The sequence below is a fragment of the Lynx canadensis genome, chromosome B1 (assembly GCF_007474595.2).
Source record: "Lynx canadensis isolate LIC74 chromosome B1, mLynCan4.pri.v2, whole genome shotgun sequence".
Taxonomy (NCBI): Eukaryota; Metazoa; Chordata; class Mammalia; order Carnivora; family Felidae; genus Lynx; species Lynx canadensis.
The window spans coordinates 46,739,323-46,767,140 of record NC_044306.2 but is presented as its reverse complement, the minus strand read 5'-3'; the positions used below and the strand labels follow the sequence as shown (position 1 = coordinate 46,767,140).

At 41.7% G+C, this 27,818-nt stretch overlaps 1 protein-coding gene across 1 annotated transcript in view; it reads left to right on the top strand.

Annotated features, from left to right (window-relative positions):
* Positions 1 to 273: 273 nt before the first annotated feature.
* Positions 274 to 27,818, top strand: part of UNC5D (unc-5 netrin receptor D) — a 237,344-nt gene continuing 209,799 nt past the window's right edge. Inside the window, exons 1-3 of the mRNA XM_032593062.1 lie at positions 274 to 280; positions 854 to 1,072; positions 14,299 to 14,442. Coding sequence (XP_032448953.1) covers positions 274 to 280; positions 854 to 1,072; positions 14,299 to 14,442 — 370 coding nt within the window. The remainder of the gene's footprint in view (positions 281 to 853; positions 1,073 to 14,298; positions 14,443 to 27,818) is intronic.

Sequence of the window (27,818 nt, the reverse complement as noted above, 5' to 3'; positions counted from 1 at the left end):
AAGAAGGAGTGAATCAAAATCTTGGCTTCTGTTTTTTTTTTCCTTTTTATTTTGCTTCTCTCATCAGTTCCCTAAATTTAGGGGAGAGTCATGTCCATTTTTTATCTTTGAAAAAATGTAATTATGGGTCCAAAAGTAAAAGCTTATGGCTGTTTTAGTGATTTGTTTAGTTCATAGCCTTGAAAGTGAGATTCACAGTATATGGAGGGGGGTGTTGAGGGCAGAGAATTTTTTAGCCATGGGCAAGCAGGACAAAAATACATTCCTTTTAGAATGTTCAGTAAGTTGGTGAGGTTTTGGAGAAAACCCTAAGATAGGATGCCAGCCAATCTCCAGTTTTATACGTAGATAAAGCACTTGTTTTTTGTTTGTTTGTTTTTAACATGTCTTATGACTGAGTACCCTCCGACAACATCGTCATTATCCACACTCATTTATAGGAGAACAAAAGCTATTTCCACCATCATTTCAAAGTTTTGAGGCAGCTTGGGGCCGGCATTGAGGTAACCACTCACCAGACTGGATGTTCAGAATCAGTCTCTCACCCCACAGATACTTGACTCTGTTCTTTCAGCAAAGACCTGCAGACTCACAACTGTGGTTTGAGGGAGTCTCCTATTCCTTATTTTCATTTGTCCCGTGACCCTGAGGGTGTGTTCTGATAATGGTACCATGTTATATAGTTCAGCCTCTAGATGAGAAGTCATCTGCACGGGCCTTACGAGCATACTGTATTCATATGATGCAGTGTTTTTCAGGACAGATTCTTAGAGCCGGTGTGGGCTGTGCTTTGCATCCTGATGTGTGTGCTGTCAGTATGGGCAGCATTCTAACGGCCTCTTCAATTTCGCAGGAGCTGACAACGGCGAAGCCCTCCCCGAGTCCATCCCCTCAGCTCCTGGGACACTGCCTCATTTCATAGAGGAGCCAGATGATGCTTATATCATCAAGAGCAACCCCATCGCACTGAGGTGCAAAGCGAGACCAGCCATGCAAATATTCTTCAAATGTAATGGCGAGTGGGTCCATCAAAATGAGCACGTCTCTGAGGAGAGTCTGGATGAGAGTTCAGGTAAGAATGGGAAGCAATGGGAGCAGATCCTCACGTTGCTACATTGCTGGGGATAAGTGTGAAAGGCACCCACCAGTTCTTTATTTGAATGAGGTCATATTAACATCATCCAGGAATATAAGATAAAGTGCAATTGTGTGTTTAAATGACTCCACAGCTCCTTGGCTAGTCTACTCCTCTATGGTACATGGGCATCTTTTTATCCTGCTCTATATAACTTTAACACCCAGTTTGGGATGGAAGTGAATATTCTCACTGGAAATAAAGCCAACCAGTCACTGCTTTCATTGTCTTAATTCTAAATATTTTTGGAGGCAGATCTACCGAACACGTTTTTAAACAGCGTAATTTTAGTTGCTCTGATCTTCCCCCCTAGATATTATTCTTGGGTACTTCATTCTCCATGGTTGGTGGTTTCTGGGACTTCTTCAGGTTCTTTTGGTAACTGGTAGAGCCCACATTTGATTACCAGATTTGAATGGGATCTCCAGTATGAGAGAATTTAGGGACCTTCTTTATTAATTTGGCTAATATGGCTGATGAGTGGTGATAAGAATAATGATTACCAGCTGGTGTTTACTGAGCACTTACTGTGTACCAGGTCTCATGTAAACATTTGACACACATTATCTCACTGTCATCACAACAGCCCTCTGGTAAATCACACCATCATTACCTTCTTATAGATAAGGAAACTGAGACTCAAAGACATTAGGTAAACTACTGTAGGCTTGTGCTAGAACTGAAAGCAAAATCATTGGACTTACAAGTTCCAAAATTTGTAAGTTGTTAAATTTTAGTGTATAACAGAAACTGCCTATGCTTTTGAATTCTGGCTGCTCGGACTACCTGAAAATGTAGCCTCACCCTAAATCCAAACTGTTCTCACCCTAAATTACTGACTTTGTTGGTCCTGAGTCACTCTCTAGATGACAGATTTTGAATAAGTCAAGCAGCCTGAGTATAATTAGGAAGTTGCAAGTCAGCTTCATTTATTAACTATATACCACTGCTCTTCTATATGCTAATGGCCTTTCAGAGTGTTCAAAGAAGGCTAAGATACAAACACTAATCTCTGAGGCTTGATTCCTGCTGATAAGTGGAAGTCCATTATGCCCATAAGTGCACTTATCCTATGGAGGATTAAAAAAAAAAGATTATGCCTAATTAGGATTATCAGGAAAGGTGTGGAAGCATTCACATTTGAAAGGGACATTGATGACTAGGTAACTTAATTAGGTGTAATAGATGCTACACTAAATGGGAGAGAGAGGGGTCTCAGTAGCCTGGATGTCAACATTAGTAAATGAAAGAAAGCTTAGTATCTCTTCAGCTGGAAGTTTGATCTGGTTGAGATAGAATATTGGTGTGGAATAGCAGCTGATGGCTGTCAAACTTCATTCATTAGAGGGCTCAAAAGACCTCACATATGAAGTGAAGAGTACCTTACTTTTATGAGTATCTTGGTGGTGGTGGGGATTGATTATACTGACGTTTGAGAATGCGATGGCTGGAGCTCTGCTTTGTGAAATGAGTCTGCACAGGTGTTTGGAATGGTAAGAAGCAAGAATGGATGAGTCAGGAGACTTGGATATTTCAGTTGGGGGAAAGAAAGGTCTGCTTCAAGTGGTGACCACAGAACTAAGAACTGGACTTCTGATGTGAGAAGCACTTTAACAAATCAGACTTAATAGCTGACTGACGGGGGTGTCTGGGTAGCTGGCTCAGTTTGTTAAGTGTCGGATTCTGGGTTCCAGCTCAGGTCATGATCTCTTGGTTTGTGGATTCGAGCCCCTGAGAGCATGGAGCCTGCTTGGGATTTTCTCTTCTCTATCTCTCTCTGTTTCTCTCTGTCTCTCTCTCTCTTATCTCTCCCCCCGCCGCCCCACGTCTCTCTCTCAAAACAAATAAATAAACTTAAAAAAATAGCTAACTGATGGAATCAATGAAGAAGATGGAATATTAATCTCAAAAGAAGCAGAAGGGGGGTGGGTGCTATTGCTGTGAGTGATTACATTAGCAAGGAGAAAAGGCTGAGATCATTGGACAAGCTGAATTTGAAATACTTAGGAGAGATCATTAAGAGCTGTAGATCTGGAGCTTGTAGAGTTCAGAGCTAGAACAGTAGACGTGGTGGTCATCCAGAAATAACGAAGCCATGGAAATGAGTTGTCCACAGGCAGTAAGGAATATGAAAAGGAAATGGATCCAGAGAGTGACTTCCTTAGGAGTCAGGAAGAGGAGTATCAACAGGTAACAAACAAGCAACCAGATTACACTCTGTTCCAAAGCAAGAAGTGAAACTTAGTTCCAAAAGATCTTCAGGTAATACTCTGTTGCTGCGTGGGGATCAATAAAGAAGACAGAGAACTAAACGTTGTATGTGTGTGTATGTGTGTGTGTGTGTGTGTGTGTGTGTGTATATGTGTGTGTATACACACACACGCACATGTATATATACACACATATATATACACACATATACATACACACACACACACATATATATATATATATATATATATATATATATATATATATATGTTAAACCTTATAGAATTCTGAACTCATTTGGGACTGCAGTATAAATGCATAACTTCAAAAGGTAGAGAAACACCTAAAACTTTATCACAATTTCCTTTTGCAGTTTGGAACCAATATGAGGAAGGAAAAAAAATGGGTCTGCTTTAGAGATGTTGTTCTTCTGACCAAAAGCATGCTTGGAATTCTGGAATCTAGATCTGAGAGCTGGAAGGACCTTAGTAATAACCTAGCAACCCTGTTTTACAAAATACAAATCTTCAGTTCCAAGAGCTACAACTAGTTTATGGCATAGCTGTTTCTAGAACCCAGATCTCCTGGTTTCTACTTCAGATATATTTCCTCCACACTGTAAGCCATCTTTACATACAGATTCCTGTGCTTTCCTTCCTAATAAGAATTTTCACAAATTCCCTTACTGACATAAGGATGGCTTTTAGCCCATGGCTCATCATTTTCCATCGTGAAGCTTTTTCATGTTTCCATTTCCCACGTTTATAATCCCATAGTTATTCCTTTGGGATTTCTTTATCCTTCATCATTTCTGCCATCTCTGTGAGAGCCAATCCTTTTTCCTATGTCATGTTTCTGGTAGACAAGAGTTTATAGCAACTGACGATACAGAGAAATTTCTAGGATTGCAAATATATAGTATCTTTCTTCAAATGATTTAACATAATTCAGGCAAAAGAGGAAGACAGAGCCAACCTCAGTGTCAGCAAAATGTCTGCATTTGTGCCCCCAGGATTGGGATCTTAGATACTCCATGCATTGGGAGAGACTGAGTCATGAGCAGAGCAGCCCCATTTATCTTGGTGTGTACACTTGAAAGGAAGATTCTGAAATCTGGGAGAGGGCAACAAAGGGAAGAGCATTTGCCATGTGAGCAAAAGCCTGTAAAACAATGGGAGAATGTGAAAGGCTTATATATCTTATATTCAATTAGTCCAACTGGAAAGGACTCAAATACCAGTGGCTCAATGAGGCTGTGTTTTATTGTCCGATGTTTCTGGCCTAGATTCTATCCAGTAATGAACTCACAATAGCAGAATCCCATTGGGTAAACTGCTCCAAATGAAAGATGGGAAGAACATTGAAAATGGCCAGGTATTTTTTTTATACCAGTCCTAGAAAATCCTATATCCATTCTCATTGGAAGACCTCTTGGTAAGTATTGCAAGCCAATTTAACACTGCACCCTCTTGTAATTTCACAACATTCTGTTTTGTTATTGCTTCCCCCTTTTAATTCCCCTAGCATTGCTAGGCAACTCCATGTCTTGCAAATAGCAGCGTTGATTACATTCTCTGTTTCCATGTAAAAGTCTCTTCTCTCCACTTAAAGAAAAAAAGAAAAAAAAAAGACCAATAAAAAGTCACGAATTTCAAAGGAACTGGGAAGAACAAAAAAAAATCATAAATGACAAAACCTGAAAAGATTATGTACCAATTTTTTGTTGCGAAAGAATTTAAATTTTAACAGCTACCTTTTTGGAAAGAATTTAATAAGTACAACCTTTTCTTCCAAGTCATTTTGATTGAATCAATAGGAAAAAAAAATGTCTCTCCCTAAACAGTTTTCTTCTGTGTAGTTAATGAAAATCGCTGTCTACTGCACACTGCAATTATGTTTCCTAAGCTCTGTATTAATAGAAGAATAGTGGAAATCGGAGCAAGATGAGTGCAGATGGTGTATGTCGAGCCAATACATAAGTGCAATTAAGGTTGGAAGCAAAATGGCCTCAGGTATTGAAAAATAGATGCATTACTTCCCTTGGGTTCTTCAGTGTGGAGCTCCAGCACAGGGCTTGACTACCTTTACAGACTTAATGGCTTTTGATTGGGTCTGTAAGACAATTCCTGCTGGTCCAGGAGGGAAGGACGCCAAGAGGACAAGGAAGTAGGACCACATTTGAGCAGAGGTAGAGAATTGTTCATGTTCTTTTAAGAAGTCAGAAGTAACTGCTTATCTATCGTTGGCCAACATAGTCTCCATCTGAACGCTCCCAGAGAACCTTGATATTCTCTTTACTTAACATTTTCTTTCTTCAAACTCCTACTGGGAAATGCATAAGACCGGGAGTGTTTGGAGTAGACATAGAATCTTTTGTATTTTCCAAATTGGAAGCAATAAGTCCTTTCAGTTGTTAAAGGCTGCAAACTGCCTTTGGTCTTTCTGGTAATTTGGCCCCGTCATCTAAGAGTTCAAATAAGAAGAAAAAGGATTGTGTGTTTTCACACAATTTAGCTCAGAAAACCCAGAGCTAGAGTTCTTTCCTGCAAAAGGCACAATTTATTTGACATGAGTTACTGTGTTTGCACAGACATGGCCATACCTCTTAGTAATGTACACTTTCAGTTCTCTGCACAAGCCAAGGGGTCCTCTTTTGTTTTGCCTCATTTCATTTGGAAATATGAGAACTCTTCTTCCTTGTGATTTTCCTCTGTTAACATCTGGAGTTGAGAGGTAATCCCTACCTAGGAATCACGCCCCTGAGAAACGGCCAGAGTGCTCAGTAACAGAGAAATTAAGAGATTTAATGTAGTAAACAGACACATACACACACACACACACACACACACACACACACACACAGAAAAGAAACAACAAGAACCAGCAAAACCCATCCTTGGCAATGAAGGTAATGTAGCCTGTGGGAAGCTTGAGTTATCAATAAGCTAAACCACTTCTTTATTGTTCAATAAAAACAGAAGTTCCCTTAACAATGCTCCATGGCTCTTATCTTATTCTACCTTGGAGATATTGAACTCTAATGAGTGAAATAATGTGTATTCCAATGTGTTATGGGAAAAGTCTCAACTCCGGTAAACTAATATTTTTCTTCTTAAAGAATATCATTTCAGGGCTTTCATTGTGTGTGATTTCCTTTTTAAACAACTGGAGTCCCTCTCTGGGGATAAAAGGTTAATGGATTGTGTTGAGAAAAGGGAGAAGAGTAGAAATAAAAATGTATTAAATCTTTAAAGTTTGTATCTAAGAACTTTTCTGTGCTGGTGATGGGGATTTGAATATAGTTTCTTCCAGAAAACCATTAATTTGAAGTTGCCTTCAATGATTCACAAATCACCAAGGTACATTTGGGAAGCATATATTTTAGTCCACATAACACAGAAATAATCAATCTCTCAAGTGTTCCATTGACAGTTTGTGGGTTTAAAACTCACTTTTATAGAAATGTTCTCCCATCCCACCCTGGATTTCATCTTGCTCATCCCTGTGCTTTTCAGAGAGGACTGACATATTCTTAAAAGGTTTTCACGAAAATACTATGCATTCTTTCCATAACCTTGTGACAGAGTATAGAAGACCTTGTCTCTCCTGTCCAGTTGAACCTTACCTACAAAAAAATTGGCGGCCACTTACACTCACTCCATCCTTAGCAGAGAGAGACAGCAGCTCACCATTTATGTAATTTAATAACAATTTCTGACAGGGACCAGAGATTTGTTGTACATACTAAATTCTTTACCGGTGCCTTTGGACATTTTCAGTTTTTTCTGTTCATACGACACTCAGAAGTATATTTATTTGAAGTAGGAATTACAAGAATCTAAAAGAAACCCTGAAGACCATGTAGTGGTTAAGAGCATGGGTATCAGTGTTAGACGATACCAGGTTTGTTTGGAATCTGGCCCTCACTTTACAAGCTTTGAGGTACATATGTTACCTAGCTTCCTTCAAGCTCAGTTTCCCCAGATGTAAAATAGCTGTAATTATATCTTTCACATAGAACTGCTGTGAGGAGTGCAGAGTCCCAGGGCCCAGTGTAGATACAGCAAGTGCTCAATTAAGGGTAGCCTTGAAAGGGATAAATCTGAAATTGTTCATTATTATTATTATTTTTTCAAGGGGCAAGCGGCTGTTGATTACTCTTCCAAAAACAAACAGAAAGTTGTGAACTTTTATAATTTCAAATAGACAAAAGGGCCAGTATTATTCACATGCAAGTAACTGTCTTGCATAGAATAACCTCTCACTGGCTCGTGATTCATTCCTTCAGTTTACATTCACGCTGTATGTAATTCTCCCAGCCATTGGGAGCGCTGTGAGAGGTAGAAGCTGTATGATATATGCCTTGCCCTCAGGGCATGATCTACTCCCCGGAGGTAATTTGAGTGACCTCAGGAAACAGAAGTCACTTATTGAGGCAGCTGGGTTGGAAGTCACAATTGTTGCCCACCAAGCTATGAGTGTGATGTCCCAGTGAGTCATCTGCAGGGTGCTGTCCTCTAAATAACCCTACTTTGTCTACTCCTGGCTCTAGAGTTTCCCTCTCTCTGCTATCAGACAACACTATCCAGTTAATTTGCTTTCCTCTGCCAGACACCTCTGTGCTGATTAATTCTAATCTCTGGTGTGGAAGAAACTGGAGAGCTTGAGTGTATTCTTGGTTTCTGTACTTAACTCTGAACTTGTGCTTCTGAGGAATACGTGTAGTGGTTATTATCTAGGGGAAACTAAAGAGTATTCATTAGGCATCGCACACATTCAAAGGATGACTATTTTTTTTTATCAAAATACATTTTAATCTTGTTGCTAGGATGGAGTGGCAAAAGACATTTAGCCCTAATTAAGCATCTGCCAGGAAAATGAAATACAGTTCTACCTTTTAATTATCTACATTTAACTTACTATTTTCAATAGCATGTTGGCCTGAAGATATCTAAGGTCCCCAAAGTAATGGAGGCAGGCTTCCGTGAAAATGCTTCCTTAATATGTCAGACTTCTGAAACTTTAAATATGTGTCCCATCTGTGTGTCCTTCCCAGAGCCTTGCTTTAGACGTCAAGCTGACTGGGTAAGGAGACAGCCTTCATGTCCCCGGTAGAATGGCATCCATCCCCAGAAGCTCTTGCTGCATGGAGGGGTGAGCAGCCCCTCTTGTGTGGTCCCATAGCGCTTCTCCTGTCATGGCAGTTCCCATGCCGCCTTGTCGGGGTAGGTTGAAATGTCTCCCCCCTTTAACCTATAAGCTCCTTGAGGGCAAGAATCTTGATCATCTGCTTTGTCACAGTATCCTCAGCACCTGGTGTAGTGGCAGGCACAGTATGATGACTCACTTATTTTGTTCAAATAATGTACATTACAAACTGTATAACATCTCTGATGTATTGCCTATGATAGGGGACCTGCAACAAGGTATGCATAGAGACAATAATAACATGATGTTAAGATGAAATCAGATACTACATGTGGTTACCTTAATAATAAAAGTAAAGGGCTATAAAAGGGTACAGTAATCAGCAATGATAATGCTATTCAAAATATGGGGAAGCTTCTCATTTTTCAAACATCTTTTTTTAAATGTTTATTTATTTTGAGAGAGAGACAGAAAGCACAAGTGAGGGAAGGGCAAAGAGGGAAAGAGAGAATCCCAAGCAGGCTTCATGCTCAGCACAGAGCCTGATGCAGGGTTCAATCCCAGGACCATGAGATCATGACTTGAGCCAAAATCAAGAGTCAGACTCACGAGCGACTGAGCCACCCGGGTGCCCTGAAGCATGTTTTCTAGGCTCTAGCCCTGGACTAGTAAGAGGCACATGAAAAATATTCCCTTGTGGAAGTGGTGGGCTTTCTGCCTCCTGATGTGTGAGTTGTTTTCTGTCTTCTCCAGGGACCATGGGTAAGGAAGGATGATCTCACAGCTGAATGCAGGCATTGGAGGGGAGTGAGAAACCTAAGCAGGCAATGGTTCATTGGAGAAGGCTCTTGAATATGAGACTGTTGCTTTTCAACAGGAGTTTCATTTTTCCTTTTTCTTTCCCAAAGAATTGAGGGAGGAGGGCCCTGTGCTACTCATGAAGTTGTATTGGAAATAGTTGCTTGGAGCTTTGTCTCTGGAGAGCAGTTTACTCATTCTCTTGGTTAATCCCCAATTGTGAGCCATTACAATGTGGAAAATAAAGCACGGAGTTGGTGAAACGCAGAGCTAAGCTGGCCCAAGGAGAGGGTACAGAGCATCAGTTGAGAAAACAATTCGCCAAAACCTAGTTTGCTGGTTTTTTTACTTCTTCTGTGTGGTTTTGGGATATGAAAGATACGCCAAGGAGGAAGAGGGATCCTTGACTTCCCTTCTTGAAACTTAGTTATTCAGTTTAGTAAAGCTAAGCATCCTGCTATAGAGAACTTCCAAAAGATTGAGGAACATGAAGCTAGGAGGGGTGGGAAGCATCAGGGAATGATGTCAAATTCCTCCCCAGGTGCCCATCACCAGGTGTATCTGAGAGCAGGCTGGCAACAATAACCATGGCAGGATGCTACCTTTGGGATTTGTGGAAGTGCGATAATGAGCAGTAGATAAAAGGTGTGGGACAGCTATTAGGCCCTGGGCTGCAGTGGGTGTGGTGCTGAATGCGAAATACTATTCCAGAATTCTTTCTTTGCTAGGGAACAAGTCAAGACTAAGACTTAAAACCCTTTTCATAAACGGTAGCCAGGAATAAATGATTTGCCTTCTTTTTCTCTCACCGTTGCCTTCCCGCTGTCTTCTGTATTTCTCTTCTTGGAACACTAACACGTATACCTTCAATTAGTTTGAAAATTCTGTAACTTTCAGTCTCCCACCAGGATTAGACCTGCTAAGAGTAACTAGTGTTTTCTATCTGATAAATAAGGGGATTACAGCAATAACTGCTGTCAGCATTTTTCTCATTTAAACAAATAAAGCTGACAAATGATGAAGGTCTGTGCTGTTCTGTTATGTTTAGAACATGCAGAGCAATTATTCATCTGCTGCCAACATTAGTCTCCGTACAACCGAACCATCCAACAGCGTCGAAAGCTTATTAGCATATCAGTCCCATAGTCATATTTTTATATATTCTGTAAGACGCCAGTCCATTACAAAGGCTGATGGTTATAATTTACACAGTAATTTAAAGGGTTGGACTTTTCTGTGCTTATTAGAGTTACACAAGTCATCAGGTGCAGTGCTGCTCTTATTTATGAGATGTCACCTTCTGTGTGCCTGGGATTTTTGCTCCTCTGTAGTATTTCCCGTGAACAAGTTAGCTGCCGTCTCTCGAGGTGGGGAAGTAGATGGCCATCCCTGCAATGCTGTTGGATGAACTTCAGCGGAGGGGTATGGGCAGTGGTTTCCTTAAATAGAACTGCTTTCCCTGGATGTTTGGTGACACTCACACTTTGTGTGTGTGTGTGTGTGTGTATCACTAGACAGAGCTATAATGGAGATTTGAGAGAGAATATACTATTTAAATTTTTTTTATTCAATAGAATTATTTCTTGTTATGGTAGAGATAAGCATAATAGATCCACAATGGTCATGATTTTCCAAGAGGTCTCCTAGAGGGAATGATGTGACAAGACTGAAGACTTCATGTTAGAAGAAAGGTCTAATCCAGATAGTATATTTGGCCAGACAGGGGTGGAGGTCATGTCACTTGTGGCCTTTTATTTTTATTTTTTTTAATCTATTTATTTTGAGAGAGAGAGAGAGAGAAACAGCATGCACGTGTAGGTGCAAGTGGAGGAGGGACAGAGAGAGGGAGGTAGAGAGAGAATCCCAAGCAGTCTCCATGCTATCAGTGCTGAGCCTGATGTGGCGCTTGATCTCACGGACCTTAAGATCATGACCTGAACCGACATCAAAAGTCAGATGCTTAACCTACTGAGCCTCCCAGGCGCCCCACTTGTGGCCTTTGCAGGGAGCCTGCCACCCTGATGCAGCCTGCAGGAAAAATATACTGTGTTTGCAAATAGTTGGTTTATATTCGTTTGGCTGCTTCAATCTGATGGGAAAGCCCCTGTGAAGAACTTGTAACTGAGCTGTCCCAGTATTGCAATTGTGACTTTAGCATTGTGCTTTCACCTGCAGTTAGTCTGAAGGAAGGGTTGCAGACTTCTGGACACGGGGTAAGGTAAGGTCGGACCTTCATGGTGATGGTCCGCGGTATACGGTTTATGCTTCCCCAAAACAAATATGCAGCTGTCTGTTCATGTGTCCACGTTTAGTTTCTGTATGGGATGCACTGACATGTTGGGGTCTTACTCACCCTGGAGGGATGTCCTGCCAGAGGGGGCTGCCTGATTCCTGGAGAGAGCAGATAACTTGCCTGTAAGAGTGCCTTTTATATGCAAACAAACTATCCAGAGCCCAGACCCTGAGCTACTACTTTTATTAAGCTCTTACACTTCAGGGCAATATTCACTTATGCTCATTTCAGGACCAGCTACCTGACAACTGGGGACAGCCATTATGTTCCTGAGCCCACTGAAATGATTCAAACTAGACAATTTTACACCTGTTTACCAGGTCCCGTGTCTTCCCATGGAAACCACAATAAAGGCTCTTGCCCCCATTTTCCTGTGCCCCTTCTGCCGCCTAGCTTCCCCAGGTGGCCCTGCATGGTGTAATTTGCCTCTTGTTTCTGGGGATTTGTGAGAGTAAATTGTTCCCCATCAGCTTGAACCCATTTCTGACCTCTCAAGCCTATAGAATGCTTCTCTGATGAGACCCCTGATTCCTAAATGGTAGGCATATTCTGTCTCCGCATGTCTCTGCACTGTGACAGAGTGTCTCTGACCTCTGGGTGCATTGATTTGATGTTCTGTCTCATCCCTTTCACTATTCAAAGTAGGGTCATCCACCGTTTGCCTCAAATAAAAGAGAAAAATATAACACAAGCCCTCATCCCTGCAGTCTCGTTCCTTAGTTTTGTTTATTTCACATTATTTTCGAATCCCCAGCATGGGCGGCCACACTCCGCTCTGCTTTCTGTCCTAACCATCCTGTTTTGTTCTCTGCTTCGTTTTTATTCTCCTTTTCTCTTCACCTCTCAACTCTGCCTCCTCCTCGCCCTCATCCTTCCACTCACACTTTTTGTTTCTTTAAGTGCGAAGACAAAAACACCACCATCAATAAAAACACCTGTAGGGCTTTTTTTTCCTATTCCCTGTGGAACTCAGCTTTTGAGACCCTTACATCTCGGCGGGGGGGGGGGGGGAGAGTGTACTTTTGCACTTGGCACAAACAGGGAAACATAGATTATCAACTGTCATCAAGATGATTTTCTATGTGTGATACCTTCTAAAATGTGAGGAAGTATAACTCCAATTGTACGTGGTGATTTATGTGGTCATAAAACTCTCTCCATCACACGCCGTCAATAACATGTTATTGATTGGGTAGAAAGGAATGTCTCCCAAGCCTTGACTGATGGCACACCTCCGTTCTTGTTCTTTAAATCCTACCACCACCCAAGATAAAATCACATTCCACCTCCTCCATCAAGAGCCCCTGGTTCATTGGATTGTACTGATGATTCTGTCCCATGAATTCCTTTTGAATTTAAAGGAAAAAGCATAATTATGCACTTCTTGTTTCTTTAAATGTTCCCTGTGTTAGTCTTATTTCCATAATTAAGTATAAGTACCTAAAATACAGGGACAGAATTTTAATTTTTGAGAAGGATGTGCACGTGGTGCTGGTTTTTCTGTAAGACAGATCTAGGTTCAGACCCCAGATCTTCCATTAAGAGACTGTGTAACTGCAGACAAATGACTTCGTCTCTCTTAAGACGGTTCTTTTGTCTGCATAGTGGGGATGCCATAGTTCCTACCGCATCAGTCTGTTGTGAAAATGTAGTGAGTGAGTAGGTTGAAGGCTTATATGATGCTAGTACATAAGTGCAATTCAATAGGCATGGTCTCTTTTTCTCCCACACTGCCTGTCCCAGAGAAAGGCACAGCCTCAGCATGTCCGGTGAACGGAGAGTGCTTGCTGACTGTCAGGGCTGCTGTCCTGCCCGTGATGATTGAACTGATATGGCTAGTGATGCGTGTCCCCTTTCATCCTTGGCGCTCTATGCAAGGTGACTGTTCTTCCCAAAGAAAGAAAGGCCGATTGTCCTTGGCCAGAGGTTTGGAAGAAACTCACGCTCCCCAGTAAGAAGTACCAAGCACATTTTCTAACCCTTGGGAGGATGCAAAGCAATTAATAATGATAATAAATATTGAGAGGTGGCTGTCTTAGTTTTATCTTATTTTGCAGGGGTAGTCTGAGCTCCTCTTTCAATAAGAGCCTCTCCTTCCTTTACCTCCTCACACCATTGCTACAGTGGCCTTGCTGGGCTCTCTCCTCAGGGCTTTGAGACCCACGTAGTTCAAATTGCCTGCATTGTATTTGTTGTCTGAAGCCTTTGAAGCCGAGGCAGGGCCCTTCCCTGGTTTCCCGGCCTGTTCACACACATTCACTGTTCCCTCTTTCTCCTGAGCCACACTGCTAGATCCTTGCCCACTGCCATACCCAGGGATAGGGCCATTTAGAACCACCTGGAACTACATCTCTGCAGTCTGTGTGCTGAGGCCTCATTAGCCTCTAGAATCCCAGCAGTTAATTGTGGTACTGCATTCCTCACTGTAGGCTTTACACCAAGCAAGACAAAGAAAAAGCATCAAGTCGAGTTACTGTGAAAATTATTGTATGGTATTGGAGCCACATTGGCTGGTAATACTTTGCACTCATTCTTTCTAGCTTACTCAGCTGTTGGAATTTAATTAGCAGCAATATATTATTGTCAGAGTAATTAAAACCTCGCCTTGATTAAAAACAGAATTGTTTAATTAACAAGAGAAGGTTTGGCTATCCTTAACTTTTGGTTTGAAAAATACAGCAGCCTCAGTTGATTTGCTCTGTCTCCCCATCAGGCTTGAAGGTCCGGGAGGTGTTTATCAACGTCACCAGGCAGCAGGTAGAGGACTTCCACGGGCCAGAGGACTACTGGTGCCAGTGCGTGGCATGGAGCCACCTGGGGACCTCCAAAAGCAGGAAGGCCTCCGTGCGCATAGCTTGTGAGTACATTCTGGGTGATGTTCTTGTCTGGTGCGAACAAGGGCCAGAGTTCATCGGAGCTGAAGAGGGGGCTTTGGAGGTGCCAGGTGCTTCTGCGGAATATCGATCAGAGGACATCCAGGAGGCATCACAACTGTCTCTGTCTCTACCAAATTTACTCTTTAAAGTTGTGTTTTAAATGTTGAAAATTGCCTCTGGAGTACAATCCGCAAATCAGGTTGGCTCCGAGATTCTGCCGAGATTGTCAGATCGCAGGTGTCTTGACAATGCCGGGGGTGGGGAGGGGAATGGTTCCTGAGAGAAAGAAACCCGCGTAAATGGGTTCTACTATTCGTTATCAATGACAAAGTTCAAGGGGGCATTGATGGGAAAAGGTGAGCAGTGACTATTTACTGCACTTTCCAGCAGATCTGCAAAAATAAGACATTAGAGATTAAGGGATTTGTAATAGCCTGCTGTTCAGCCTCTTGCTTCTGTATCTTAAAACATGGAAATGGGCTTTAAAACTGCATTTGTTTGACCCACGTAGAACTCCAAAAAAGAAAAGGGGGGGTGGGGGAAGAAGAAGAAAATTGCTTTTCAGGAGAGTCCAAGATGTTTTTATCATATTTCAGCATCAATGTTTTCATCATCTCAAACAGACTTAGAAGGACAGAAACTTCCTTCCTCCTCCCTTAAAATGTCTTCATTCCCCTACCACCATTATCCCACCGTGATGGGTCCCCATAAAATCTCTTTTGTGAGCCCAGGAGTGTAAAAGCTCCTCCAGAAAGAAATTGAGAGAAGGAGGACAGACTTGGTTATTGTTGTTTTATTCAAATGCTGCCTTTTGAGAGTGCCATAAAGAATATGGGACAAGGGGGATTTATTTGAGGACTCAAGGAATTCATAGCAGATGTCGATGGTTTTAGGGATTGAGAATAGGAATGAATTGCTATTTGCAGAGACATTTATGTTTCTTGGGAAATGAAATCTTCTTCTCAAAATACGCATTTCACCTTCACTCTCCTGGCAATTTGAGAGGCCCTCTCCTGCATGTTGACTGGGCCCTAGTAGGCCAAGGAGAAGAGGTCATTTTGTAAGCTGTGCTCTTTGATGTAAGAGCCATGGGAAACCGTTGTCCTGTAGTTATTTAGTTAATTTTAGCCAACAAATACTTTTTGACTCTGAAGTAGCAGGTCAGCTGACAGAGGGGATATGTTTGGTTTTACCTTAACACAACCAGCTCTGTGATCCCTGCACGGCTTCGGCTAGGCTAGTCGGCGCATTTGACCCTTGTCAGGGTCAAATTTCCCAGTCTCTCTCTGGGAAAAAAAGAGAGAACAAGCAGCACAGGGATTTCAACATGGCCTTCCTCAATTTGTGGCTTTTCCACATCACTTTTCCTGTTCCTCCTCTTCCTCTATGTCTCTGAGGTCCAGGTGACCTATTCTGTGATTTATTATAAATAACATCACACTGATCTGTCACCTCCAGTCTCTCTCACCTCCATACTTGCTCATTTAATTTCTGATTGTCACCTGCTTGCTAGAAAGCTCCGGGTTTTCCCCTGGCTTACAAAGTTTAGCAAAGAATGGCTCCCAACTCACCTTTGTTCATTTCCCATAACCTTCGATCATGTGCGCTATATCCTTCCAAGCCATTGGCTGTTCTGCAAATCACCGTCGCTTCTCTGACACGTGCCTTTGCTCCTGCAGTTTCCGCTTTGACCATGTGGACCATGGTGGTTAAGACCCCAGGAGACATGGCAGCCTTGCTGGTCACTGGTTCCAGCTCTACTCCTTAGTTTTGTGATGGCGGACAGTTTACGCATCTCTCTGTGTCTTCATGTTTCCAGTGATGAAAGGGTGCCTACTTCATAGAATTATCGCAAGACTTACAGGGACTGATAACTAGAAAGTATTTCAGATTGTACCTGGCACCGAGTTAGGCTTATCAGTCATGAGCTATTTGAGCCTCCATAGAACCAGCATCACTCTTTCGGAGGCGTGTTAATACTTACTAAAACTAATTGCACTGAATTAAAATTGTAGCGCCTCAGTCAATTTTATGCAGATCATGGCTAATACAGTCTCTTAAAAATCCATGCTGGGGCAGCCCTAGGATCTAACTCTTCCAAGCATGATAGGATCAAAGGATGTTACAAATGGAGAAACCTTTTCCATCATTTCTTGACTTTTTTAGAGGCATCTGATACTTTTATGGTAACAATTACACCAATCTCTTCAAGGTTCAAAACATCGTTTTGACATTCTTGCATATGATATGCACATATGAATGTGATGAAGATGTGATTTTTACGTAAAAAATTACCATTAAACCCTATATTATGCAATTAATGGTATCTCCTATATTTGTAACATATTTTTAGTTTCCTCCTATGTCGCAAGTGACAGATTTTTTAATTGATTTAAAATTATTTATGCAAGTCAAGACATGGTTCATCATTAAATATTGCATTTGACTTGGGGACCAGTGTACATTAAAATGTAAATTGAAATTTAACTATGTTTAATGCCATTAAGCATCAAAAGTGGAGGGAAAAAAACTGCCTTTAGGACCTTGCTTGAAATTCTTTTCATTTGCTTGTAGGAAAAGAAAAAAAAAAGCACTTTTTTTTTTTTTTAATAACTTTCATGTTTTGTTGAAATAAGATTTCTGGCTGCTATTTGCAAGTACTTCCCAGCAAATAACACATTGCACATGAGGATAGTCTTTATTCCCAATAAATGAAAAGCCAAATTGGATATAATTGTCACTATGTTTCTCCTTTTTGAGATTGGTTTTTGAAGTACTAAAGACATCTTAATGTGCTAAATAAGGATTTTGATAGATGAATGTAGCTTATGAATCTGATGACAATTGTCTTGAGGGGACTTTGCAAAATTAGTATCATTTTTATATTATTCATTAAATTATTGTAGTTCAACATCAGAGCTCCTTATGCCTCCTACATTTAGCCAGTGATGCATTAAGAATTTAACAATTTTGAAACCACAGCCAGCAGACCTTCCCTGGCAGCTGGCGCCTCCCACCAAGGGGTGTATGTATCGACTGCGGTGACTTGACATGATCGCACTAGGTAATCACTGGCATGATATCACCTCGACATCGTTCGACTTTAAAGGGAAATGGGATAGATACAAGTACTTTATTTATTTAACTCGTATTTTTCTTGACACGGCCCCACCCGCATTTTCGGTTAGATATGCAGATGCCTGGCTTCCACCCCAGGCCTGTTCGGTCAGATTCTGACCCATGACTCAGTAAGTCCAGTGCAAGGTCTGAGGTTCTATTATTTTCAAGAGCTCCTAGATGACACTGATGTTGCCAGCCGGTCTGTGGGCCATCCATGGAGTAGCAAGACCATAAAAACAAACAAAGGAACAGAACCTTTATGACACACGATTTGGGAAATACTGATTTAACCCATTCATCCATTTAATAGCTGAATATATTGATAACGCGTCATCATTTAATAGCTGAATAATTGATGTTCAGAAGAGGTAGGTGGCTTGACCACAGGTCACCCAGCAGATGGTGCTTTGCTACTAAACCTTGTTGACTCCTTTCTATCAACTGGAATTTGAGAACCGTCCTAGCAAGAAAGGTTCACGTGCACGTAAGTTGTTTCCTTGAGGGAAGCAGTGATTGCTTTTCCATTCCATTGCTGAGGAAATTCCTCCTCATGGTGAAGTTCCTGCATATGTTGAATATATTTCAGTGCATATAAATTACACGCGTTGTACGTGTACATGAAGTCAAACGCATCACTGCCTTCGTGTCCAAAAACCAGTACAGGCTTTGTTTTAGTAACCAAAGTGCCTGTCATCTTAAACTATTGTCTTCTCCTTAATAATTCCACAGTGTGTCAGAGAGATGTTGGCTGCCTTCCAAATGCCCGGGGCTGGAAATAGCCGAGGCCCTGTCTCAAAAACGATTTTCTAAAGGTAAAAATAAATAAATAAAGCCAACCCACACGTACCCCCACCAGGTTGGCAGAAGCCCCTCTCCAGGGAGGGACTCCCACAGGCCTTCTCTCGTTTGTCTGATTCTATCCAGCTGGAGGTGGTCGGGCCGCTGTAGCATCTGTTGGTTCTGCTGCTGGACGGTTGTCAAAACCAGGAATATTCAATTATTCGGGGTTGTTTATTTTCATGTGTGAACATTTGGCTGCTTAGCTATTGCTTTTCTTTCCCGCTTTTCTCCCTCTTCTTCATCTGCTTATACAATGTTTTGCCTGTATCATTAACCCTTGGTCGATCACTTGCTTCTTGAGACTTGGGCCTTTTTTCCCAGTAGAAGAGCTGGGGCTGGAGAGATGGGAGCCTGTGCTTGTTAGAGTCACATAGCAAGTTGGCCGCTTAGAATGAAACACAGCAGGAAACCACTGTTTGCTCGATTTATTTTACTTCAGCTTTTCATTTTTTTTTTAGTGTTTATTTATTTTTGAGGGAGAGCAAGAGAGAGAGCATGAGAGACAGATAGAGGGAGACACAAAGGAGGCTCCAGGCTCTGAGCTGTCAGCACAGAGCCTGACATAGGGCTCGAACTCCTGGACCGTGAGATCATGCATGACCTGAGCTGAAGTTGGACGCTCAACCCACTGAGCCACCCAGGTGCCCCTTTGTTGATTTTTTTTTTAAAGAAAACATCTATAAAGTATACAGCCTGAATATCATTTAAATAGGCTGCTTTTTTGAGGCACGCCTAAAATACCTATGCAGTTGTGCCAAGAATGAGTGAAGAGTTTAAAGGAGAACCTCATTTAAAAGCTATGAAATTCTCTACCTCATTTTCCAGGCACACATTAAAACAGTATTATTTTTATTTGTTTCTTTTTGGAGGGTAGTGGTATCTTTTTGAAAACTATAGAAGAGAGACATCCAATTAAGCCTCCATTATGGATCTCAGCTTCATGGCTCTGATAAATAACTTCACCTGCTAAAAACTGCCGATGACCCCCTCCTGACAGCAAATTAAATAATAAGAATAAATGTAGGCACATCTGCCTGATATTCAAATGCAGCCTTAACCTACTTTTGTAGCTTTGTCTCCCACTACATCCCTGCAAGCGTGCTGAGATCCCACTATGGTAGCACAGCTTAGACTCTGGGACATGAGACTCACTTTTCCCCTCTGTGATGTGCTCATATTCTTTCTCTTCCCTGGAGCATATTCTCAGCCCCACTGTGCACCATCCTGCAGCTTCCCACCTAATTCCTACATCCGAGGCCCGTCTCGTATGCTGTCTCCTTTATGAAACCTAGTTGAACAAATCCCTTAATACTAATTGACCTCAGCAGCTGACACACCAACTGAGCCATCGACAAGATACCTCCCCTGTGGTATCTCCAGCTTCAAAACTGAAAAATCTAAATACCCACCTCTCTGAGTTCTCATAGCATTTATTTAGCACTTATCCCATGGTATTTATTATAATTTGCATAGAGTCACAGGTACTGTGAACTTGCTTGTGGATTTGTTCCCTTTCTTAGAATGTAATCTGATGTGAGATTCGACTGTATTACCCTCATTGTCTTGACCCCTGAGCCTACTGCAGAGACTTCTATATGACCCTTGTATTAGGAATGTTTGGTTTGAAAAGGCAACCTTATCAATGCCAGATATGATTCTCTGAAAGGGCATTTGTTAGTTATCTTGATTGGGCCACGATGCCGACATGGTGTCTGGCTTCTTAGCAAATCTGTGGCTTACCGGGACGTTATTATAAGGGTCATATTTGTCCTCCCTGCCTTGTGCACTACTCCTAATAATCTTTACTGCCATAAAGAGAGGGTCAAAAGGGATTTGGGAGCAGGTGAATCATTTCAACCATACAACTCTGTGATACGCAGTATATGGCTCTGAAGGAGACCTTGGCCGCCAGCTCCACCTGCTCTGTTCCCTTCCTCCCTTTCCAGAACATGGAATTTACTCACAGATTATGGGAAAAACTTGTCAAGACCTCTCTGTACTTGGTGGCGATTGCACAAAACCCTGAAGCCCTCCTTCCTTCCCCTCTTCGTGGAAGAATGTGGCCAAAGTGAAGAAAAGATATGATTTTACTCTGTCAACGGTCAGTCCTTTCCTTTAGACTGAAATTAATTTGCAGTTGACCCTTGAACAACATGGGAGTTAGGAGCACTGACCTCCTCCCACGCAGTCAGAAATCCACATTTGTAACGTTTGACTCCCAGTGACTTAACTGCTAATACCCTATTGTTGACTGGAAGCCTTACCTATAACACTACCGATTAACAAATATTTTGTATGCTATGTATATTATATACTGCATTCTCAAATAAAGCAAGCTAGAGAAAAGGAAATGCTATTAAGAAAACCCTAAGGAAGATGGGGCGCCTGGGTGGCTCAGTCGATTAAATGTCTTTACTCTTGGTTTCCACTCAGGTCATGATCTTACAGTTTGTGAGTTCAAGTCCCGCATCTGGCTCTGCACTGACAACGTGGAGCCTGCTTGGGGTTTTCTCTCTCCCCCTCCCATGCTCGCTCTCTTTCTCAAAATAAATTAATTTAAAAATCCAAAGTCATAAGGAAGAGAAAATACATGTTCATTACTGTCCAGTATGTGTAGAAAAAAATCCACACAGACGTGTACCTACACAGTTCAAACCTGTGTTGTCCAAGTGTCAGCTGTATGTGAAAATTACTGAAGGATATGAGAGCCTGGGCCTCTAGATGAAGCTGTGCACTGTGTAAGGGCATCTAGCTGTGGAAGGGAATGGGGAGACTGAGAAGCATCCCACACGCCAGCAGCCAGGATGTGTACCTGGCACATGGTTGCAACCGCCTGAGGGAAGGGTCTGGTTTTCCTATGCACAGAGGTGGTATTTTCAAGCCTTGTGTTTGCATGTGTCTGATTTACACAAAGGTGTCACATTGGCTTGTAGCCACAGGACTAGGTACATAATTTGTGGTACCGAGTGCAAAATAACAACGTGGGGTCCCTTGTTCAAAAATTAACAATTTGAGGCCATCGAGCAGTCGAGCATGGGGCCCTGGGAAGCCCACTGGTCCCATGCCCGTGAAGCTGGATGTCAGTGGCAGTGATGCGATGGTTCAGGAAATCACCTCCTACGAGGTAACATCGTAGGGTCTGAGTTTTAAAATGCATGTTTGGGGTCAAGCTGGTAACTAGATATGCCCATTGGCACATTATTCTTTTGGCCACATTCTCCTGTAAACTGTGCCTAGCTAGGCAAGCAAGGGGTGCATGCCTGTTGGTGATTCTCTAGAAGGAATAACTGCATGACGTGAGCAGGTGAAATACACACTAATAGAGGTTTTATTTTTTTTTTAATTTTGACATAATTTCAGACTTCAGAAAAGTTGCAGTGTGTAGTACAAAGAATTCCCCTAAGTCTTCTACTGAGAATCATCAAATGTTGCTTTGGAGTTCTCTTTCTGTGTTGATAATATGCTTTCGTATATAGACTATTGTGGTTTGTTTTCTGACACGTTTAAGATTAAATTGCAGACAGGATGCCCCCTTTCCCTTAAATACTTAATCGTGTATGCTTTTTAAAGAACAAGGGTATTTTTTGACATAACTAGTAGTATAATTATGAAGAAATTAACCCTGATACAATACTATTATCTAGTCTTGAGACCTTATTCATATTTCACCCATGGTTCAGTAATCTCCTTTGTTACAATAACAACAAAAATTCTAGATCATGGGTTACATTCGGCTGAGAGGTCACTTTAGTTTTCTTCAATCCGGGTTATTTCTCAGTCCTCTTTTGTCATTCATGACATTGAGTTTTTGAAGTGTAAATGTCACTTATTTTGTACAATGTCCTTTAATTTGAACATGTAAAAGGAAACAGCAGCCACCGAAAAAGGACTCCCATTGGTCACATCTGGGACAATTTGAGTATCAAAATGATTGAGAGTGATGGATTATAACTCAGTGAATAAGAACCCAGAAATCCATACTGGTATTTTGAAAAACATGACTGAATGAACATATAAATAATGGAGGGCAAAGGGAGAGCCCTCCCTCATGGTAGAGTAAATGGATCAGTGTGAAAGGAATGATGGAAATGGAAAATCATAGTGGCACCATTAGAATATCAGAATATTAATTGATTCAGACAAGTATCACGGATGCTTAAACTAGAGGGTAGAAGTTTCAGGAGTAACAGGATGTTTGTATATCCTCAAAGTATCTCTCCACAAGATACTTCTTAATAATTACCAACGGGAAATGAGTAGCTTTTCAGTGGAAAATCCAGCCCTATACCATCTTAATCAAGTGATCAGTGTTGACGACAGCAATGGGACCTGTCGGCAGTGTATGTCTCCAAATGTGATGGACAGAGCGGACTGAATCACTTAGTGATGTTTCTTCCAAAAATGTCTGATCTATATTTAACCGGAGGGAAACGTTGGACAAACCTAAATTGAGGAACGTTTTACATAATAGGTCATTTTTAACTTCACATGTCTCTCAAAATGCCAGCCCTGTGTGTAAAACCGCAGGGATGTTCTGGGGATACAAGAAACTTCAAGATAGACATGCTACATCTTTCTGTAGCATCAGTTATCATTCCTCTTTTAGGTCAGTCAAGTATAAACATGGATACAAGGGGTAGAAGGCAATATGTCCTTAAATTGTGAAAATGCAACTTCATGCTTCAAAGCCACTTTGTGTGGGACGCCTGAGTGGCTTAGTTGGTTAAATGTCCGACTCTTGATTTCGGCTCAGGTCGATCTCATGGGTTTGTGGGTATGAGCTCCTCATCGGGCTCTGCACTGACAGAGAGGAGCCTGCTTGGCTGGGATTCTCCCTGTCTCTCTCTGCCCCTCCCCACCTCTTCTCTTTCAAAAACAAAACAAAACAAAATAAATTTGTGCATGTCAGGTCTTCTTAGGCTCCACCCATAAATGCTGTGGAGATAGGAATTTGTTCTCTTCTGCCAACAGGGGGCACTTCAGTAGAAAGTGTGAGAAATACTGTACAATAAGAGATTGTGATTCTATGAACAGAGTAGAATGATTTGTATGGAATTGATATAAATTGTGCTACTTTTGCTTCACGTGTGCACAGTTGAAAACACCCACCTTAAAAATGGGTATTCCCAGTTAGCAGCACTTTGCTTTACAACATACCCCACTGTGGATGATGGGGCAGGGGAACCCTCCCCAAATAATATTCCTTCATGCTGCTTATTGCCAACCATTATTTGACCAAGAAGAATTTGCGAAAAAAAAAAAAAAAAAAAAAACACAGCCTCTACCTTTTTGGGAAATAAAGGCTCGATTCAGTCTGCTGCTCTTGTGGTAATTAATAAACCTTAAACTCCCAAGAAAATGGCCGTGTCTATAAACACTTCAGTAAAAGTTTATCAGGGAAGAGGATATAGGTTTTATTTCATCCCTTATTTTCTCTACTAAAGAAACCTTCTGACAGAGAAGCAAAACAGAAATAAAACTTTGTTAAATCTTTGAGGACTCTGAACTTAGTGATAGTATTCTTAAATTAGTTTTGCATCTGTCTACCAGAATAAGAACATTCCAGAAATTTGATAAGTAGCAAAGGAATGCTAACTTAGATGAGGCAGTGTTAGCTATCTATGCGTAATTAAGTATCCACCATGTTCTGGATAGCACAACCATAAATAAAATTCTATCCCTTCCCTTGAAGAGTTTACAGTCTAGTGATGGGCCATACTTAAAAACAAGTATTTTCAGTGGTTCGTGGCCCATGGTAAACTCCACATGTTTTAGGAGCCCATAGGAGGGACAATTTGCTGCTTGTCAAGATCTATGATATACTTCCTCAGTTAATATCCGAGCTAATTCCCAAGGAAGAAGGAGCATTAATAATTAAAAAACAAAAAACAAAAAACAAAAAACCAAAACAGATCTTCAGGCTAAAGACAGAGCTTGGGTAAAAGCACGGAAGGTGGAACAGTAGGAACTACCACATGGGAAACAAGGAGATGCAGCTACCAGCTAGAAGTTAGAGAGATCACATTATGGAGGGTGTTTGAATTCTCTGCTGGGTTTACATTCATCCAGGATGTGGTCTGGTGCCATCGAAGTGTCATAAGAAGGACAATGATGTGGCTTTATTTTCTAAATCCCCTGCCATCCCATTCACTAGAGACAGAGTTAAGGGGGACAAGATCAGAGCAGCAGTCCAGGAGTGAAATTATGTAAATGGTTAAGGGATGAACAGAGGAAGAGCCATGAAGAAGACTGAAGATGGGAAAGAAAAGTTGAAGAGGCCCAGGAATGTGCAAGAGGGGGTGCAGACTTGTATGAAGGAATAAATGGTCCTCAGTGTCCATGCCATCCAAAGATCAAGTGAGCGGGCTCAGTGCAATTTGAGAACATAAAGGTTTCTGTGGATCTGGGCAAAGCAGTGTAATGAGAGGAGGGGTTAGAAGATCATAGTGGATCTAAGAATCCATAGGAGCTGAGAAAGCAGGGGCAGTATGAACATCCCATTCCAAAAATTTGACCAAAGAGAAAAGCTAGAGAAAGAGCTAGAGTTAACCATTTGAAGACTAGACTGCAATTTAATACAAGCATGAATACTAACAATTGTTATTTCTTTACCGTGATAATCGCCTCCCTCCTTCTAGTCTTAACATCTTAAAACCCATTCTCCACACTGAAGCCAGAATGGTTATTTAAAAAAAAAAAAAAAATACAAGGGTGCCTGGATGGCTCAGTGGTTTAAAGCGTCTGACTCTTGGTTTCAGCTCAGGTCGCGATCTCACTGCTCATGAGTTCAAGCCCCAAGTCAGGCTCTGTACTGGCAGTACTGAGCCTGCTTAGGATTTGCTCTTTCTGTCTCTCTGTCCCTCCCCTGCTTGCACTGTCTCTGTCTCTCTCAAAATAATTGAATAAACTTTAAAAAAAAAAAAAGTACAACCCAGATCATGTCGTTCCCTTGGCCATACTTCTCCCACTGGCTCCGTGGGAATTAACCGGCTCCTCTTACTTACCCTTATACCACAATGCTTTCTTTCACTGTCCCAAACACTGGGACTATGTTTCTTCTTCAAATATCCATGATTGTCCCTATTTCATAGCCTTTTGCCATTCGCTTTCCCTGGAAAACTCCCCCAGACCTCCAGGGGGCCAGCTCTTTCATGTCAACTTTAGTCCCTCCACATTTTTTGTTAGGTCTCTTTATAAAACTTAGTCTAAAACATGGATTTTGCTACCAAAAAAGTGAACAATTTGTGCTGACGTGGCGTCTTAGATCCTTCCTGTTCTGGCAAGATTGATTTAAGGGAAAGCAAAAGACAGTGTTCCTTTCTTCCACTCAGTTGCTATATGGGGCCAAGCAGAAGACAGGGATACTAGATGTTTGTGGTATATTCCAGTGTTTACGTGCTTCAGACACTGGCCACTGGCCACATCCTGTCCTGATCGACCTTCCCAGCCTCGGGGAGACCTGGAGTGGGAGAAGAATCAAAAAAGCTAACATTGCAGGTTAAAAAAATGTATTCTTCTCACTGTTAGGTTGGCTTTTTCTTTTTGACTCTCTTCCCCCTCCTTTTATTCCCCACCCCCATCTCAGCAGTACTAGTACTGAATTGTAATGAGATGGTGAGTATTGAAAGCTTAAGGTTACTTTTGGGTCATTTCTTTTTAACCTCATTGCTCATTCACATCCTTCTAATCTGTGGAGGGCTGCAGGGCACTGAGAAAGTCAGGAATGATTCTTCATGTCTTTGTTGTTCTTAAAACTCTGTCTGATCAACCATGGAGTTCGTTTTGCATTAGCTATAAGTGAACACTGGTGCGGCTTTGTGGGGCGGAGCGGCATGGGGGTGTGTGGCTAAGCGACATCGTGGACAGGGAATCCGGACAGTAGAAAGATGAGCAGTGGGACCTTTCGTTACACTTCTTCAGAGCTGGGCATCCTAGTCTTGTCAATGATTCCTGGGACTGCACTATTTTTTTTTCCTCCATCAAAAGGACTTTGATTCAGTGTCTCTTTCTGTGTTCATCTAAGACTCAGTGTCCCCATTCGCACAGCAAGTAGAGCAGTCATACTCTCAAACCCATAAGATATGGAGCTTTATAGGTATGTTGTCCCTAGAGCATTCAGTGGAACATGATATAAAGATATAATGTGTGATTTATTAGCTTTATTTTAATTTAGTATTTTGAAAACAAGGGAGCACAGAGTGTCTATATTTTCACCTAATAACTTTTCCCTATTGAAGATTGTTAAGATCTGCTATTTAGGTCAAACTTCAGCCATCCTTTACATACTGATACAGCCAAATCAATATAATTGATACACAGAAGGTGCCTTTACGGGAACTTGGAGTCAAAGCCAACCTCAGAAAGCCTTCTATAAGCATGGTCCCTTGTATGGAGTCCTACCCATAGTCCTTTGCTGTGGGAAGCAGTGTTGGTCAGCCTGGGTGGCCATGCTGTGTACCTGTCATGTCCGTGGGACCAAGAATGTACACCTGAGTTTGCTGCATAGGAGTAAATCCAGTCTGAGAGACCTTCTCAAGAAGGATTAAAGTGATTATGTACTTCGAGATTCTTGCTTTTCTGTGTATGACTTGATCCTGAAGAAGAATCGGTTGTTGGCAGAGGCAACAGAAGAGGGCAAAGAAGCATGTTGTGGTGGCCCTGAGACATGAGAAGGCATGAGTGGGTGCAAGCAACAGAGAAGTAGGGGCCATTAAGACAGTAGACAGGAGGCAATTGATTAGGAGGGGCAGAAGTGACAGGCTGCCTGTGTGCTAGGAGGACTCTGCAGTTACGCAGTTAGTACAATAACACTGGATCTCCACGTCCTCTCGCTGGGCTTTGTTAGGGTCTCTTTAAGACCTACTTGTCTGTGATGCTTACTCTTTCTCTCAAGCCTAGTCTGTGGTCTTTCTTGGTTTCCAGTCAGCCCTGGACTCAAAATTAACATTCTTGTCCTTCTAATTTTCAGTAAATACTCAATTTTTGATGGAATCTGAATGAATTTTGCTTCCTTGTAAACAAAAGAGGCCAAATGCAATGGAATGTATTGCATTGGGAATAGCTCAATAGAGAGCAAGTTAAATCACTGCTCAAAGCATTTTGTAAAATCACAACTGCTTCACTCCACCATAATGTGTCTCTGTTGCCGAACGCTGCCTTCGCAACACCACTGTTTGCTTGACAGACTGTGCCACTTGGTGTGCAAGGGGTCGTGACACACAGTACTACTTATAAAGTGATTTATGGATGAAAGCAATTGGACATCAGAGGGATTGCAGAGCACAGGGGATCTAGCAAAGCCCCAGAGTTCTTCCGTGGCCCTGAAAAACAGCCTTGAGGAGTCTCTGCGTGACAGGATCCCTGGCATCAGTCAAATGCCTTACTGTCCCAATCAAGA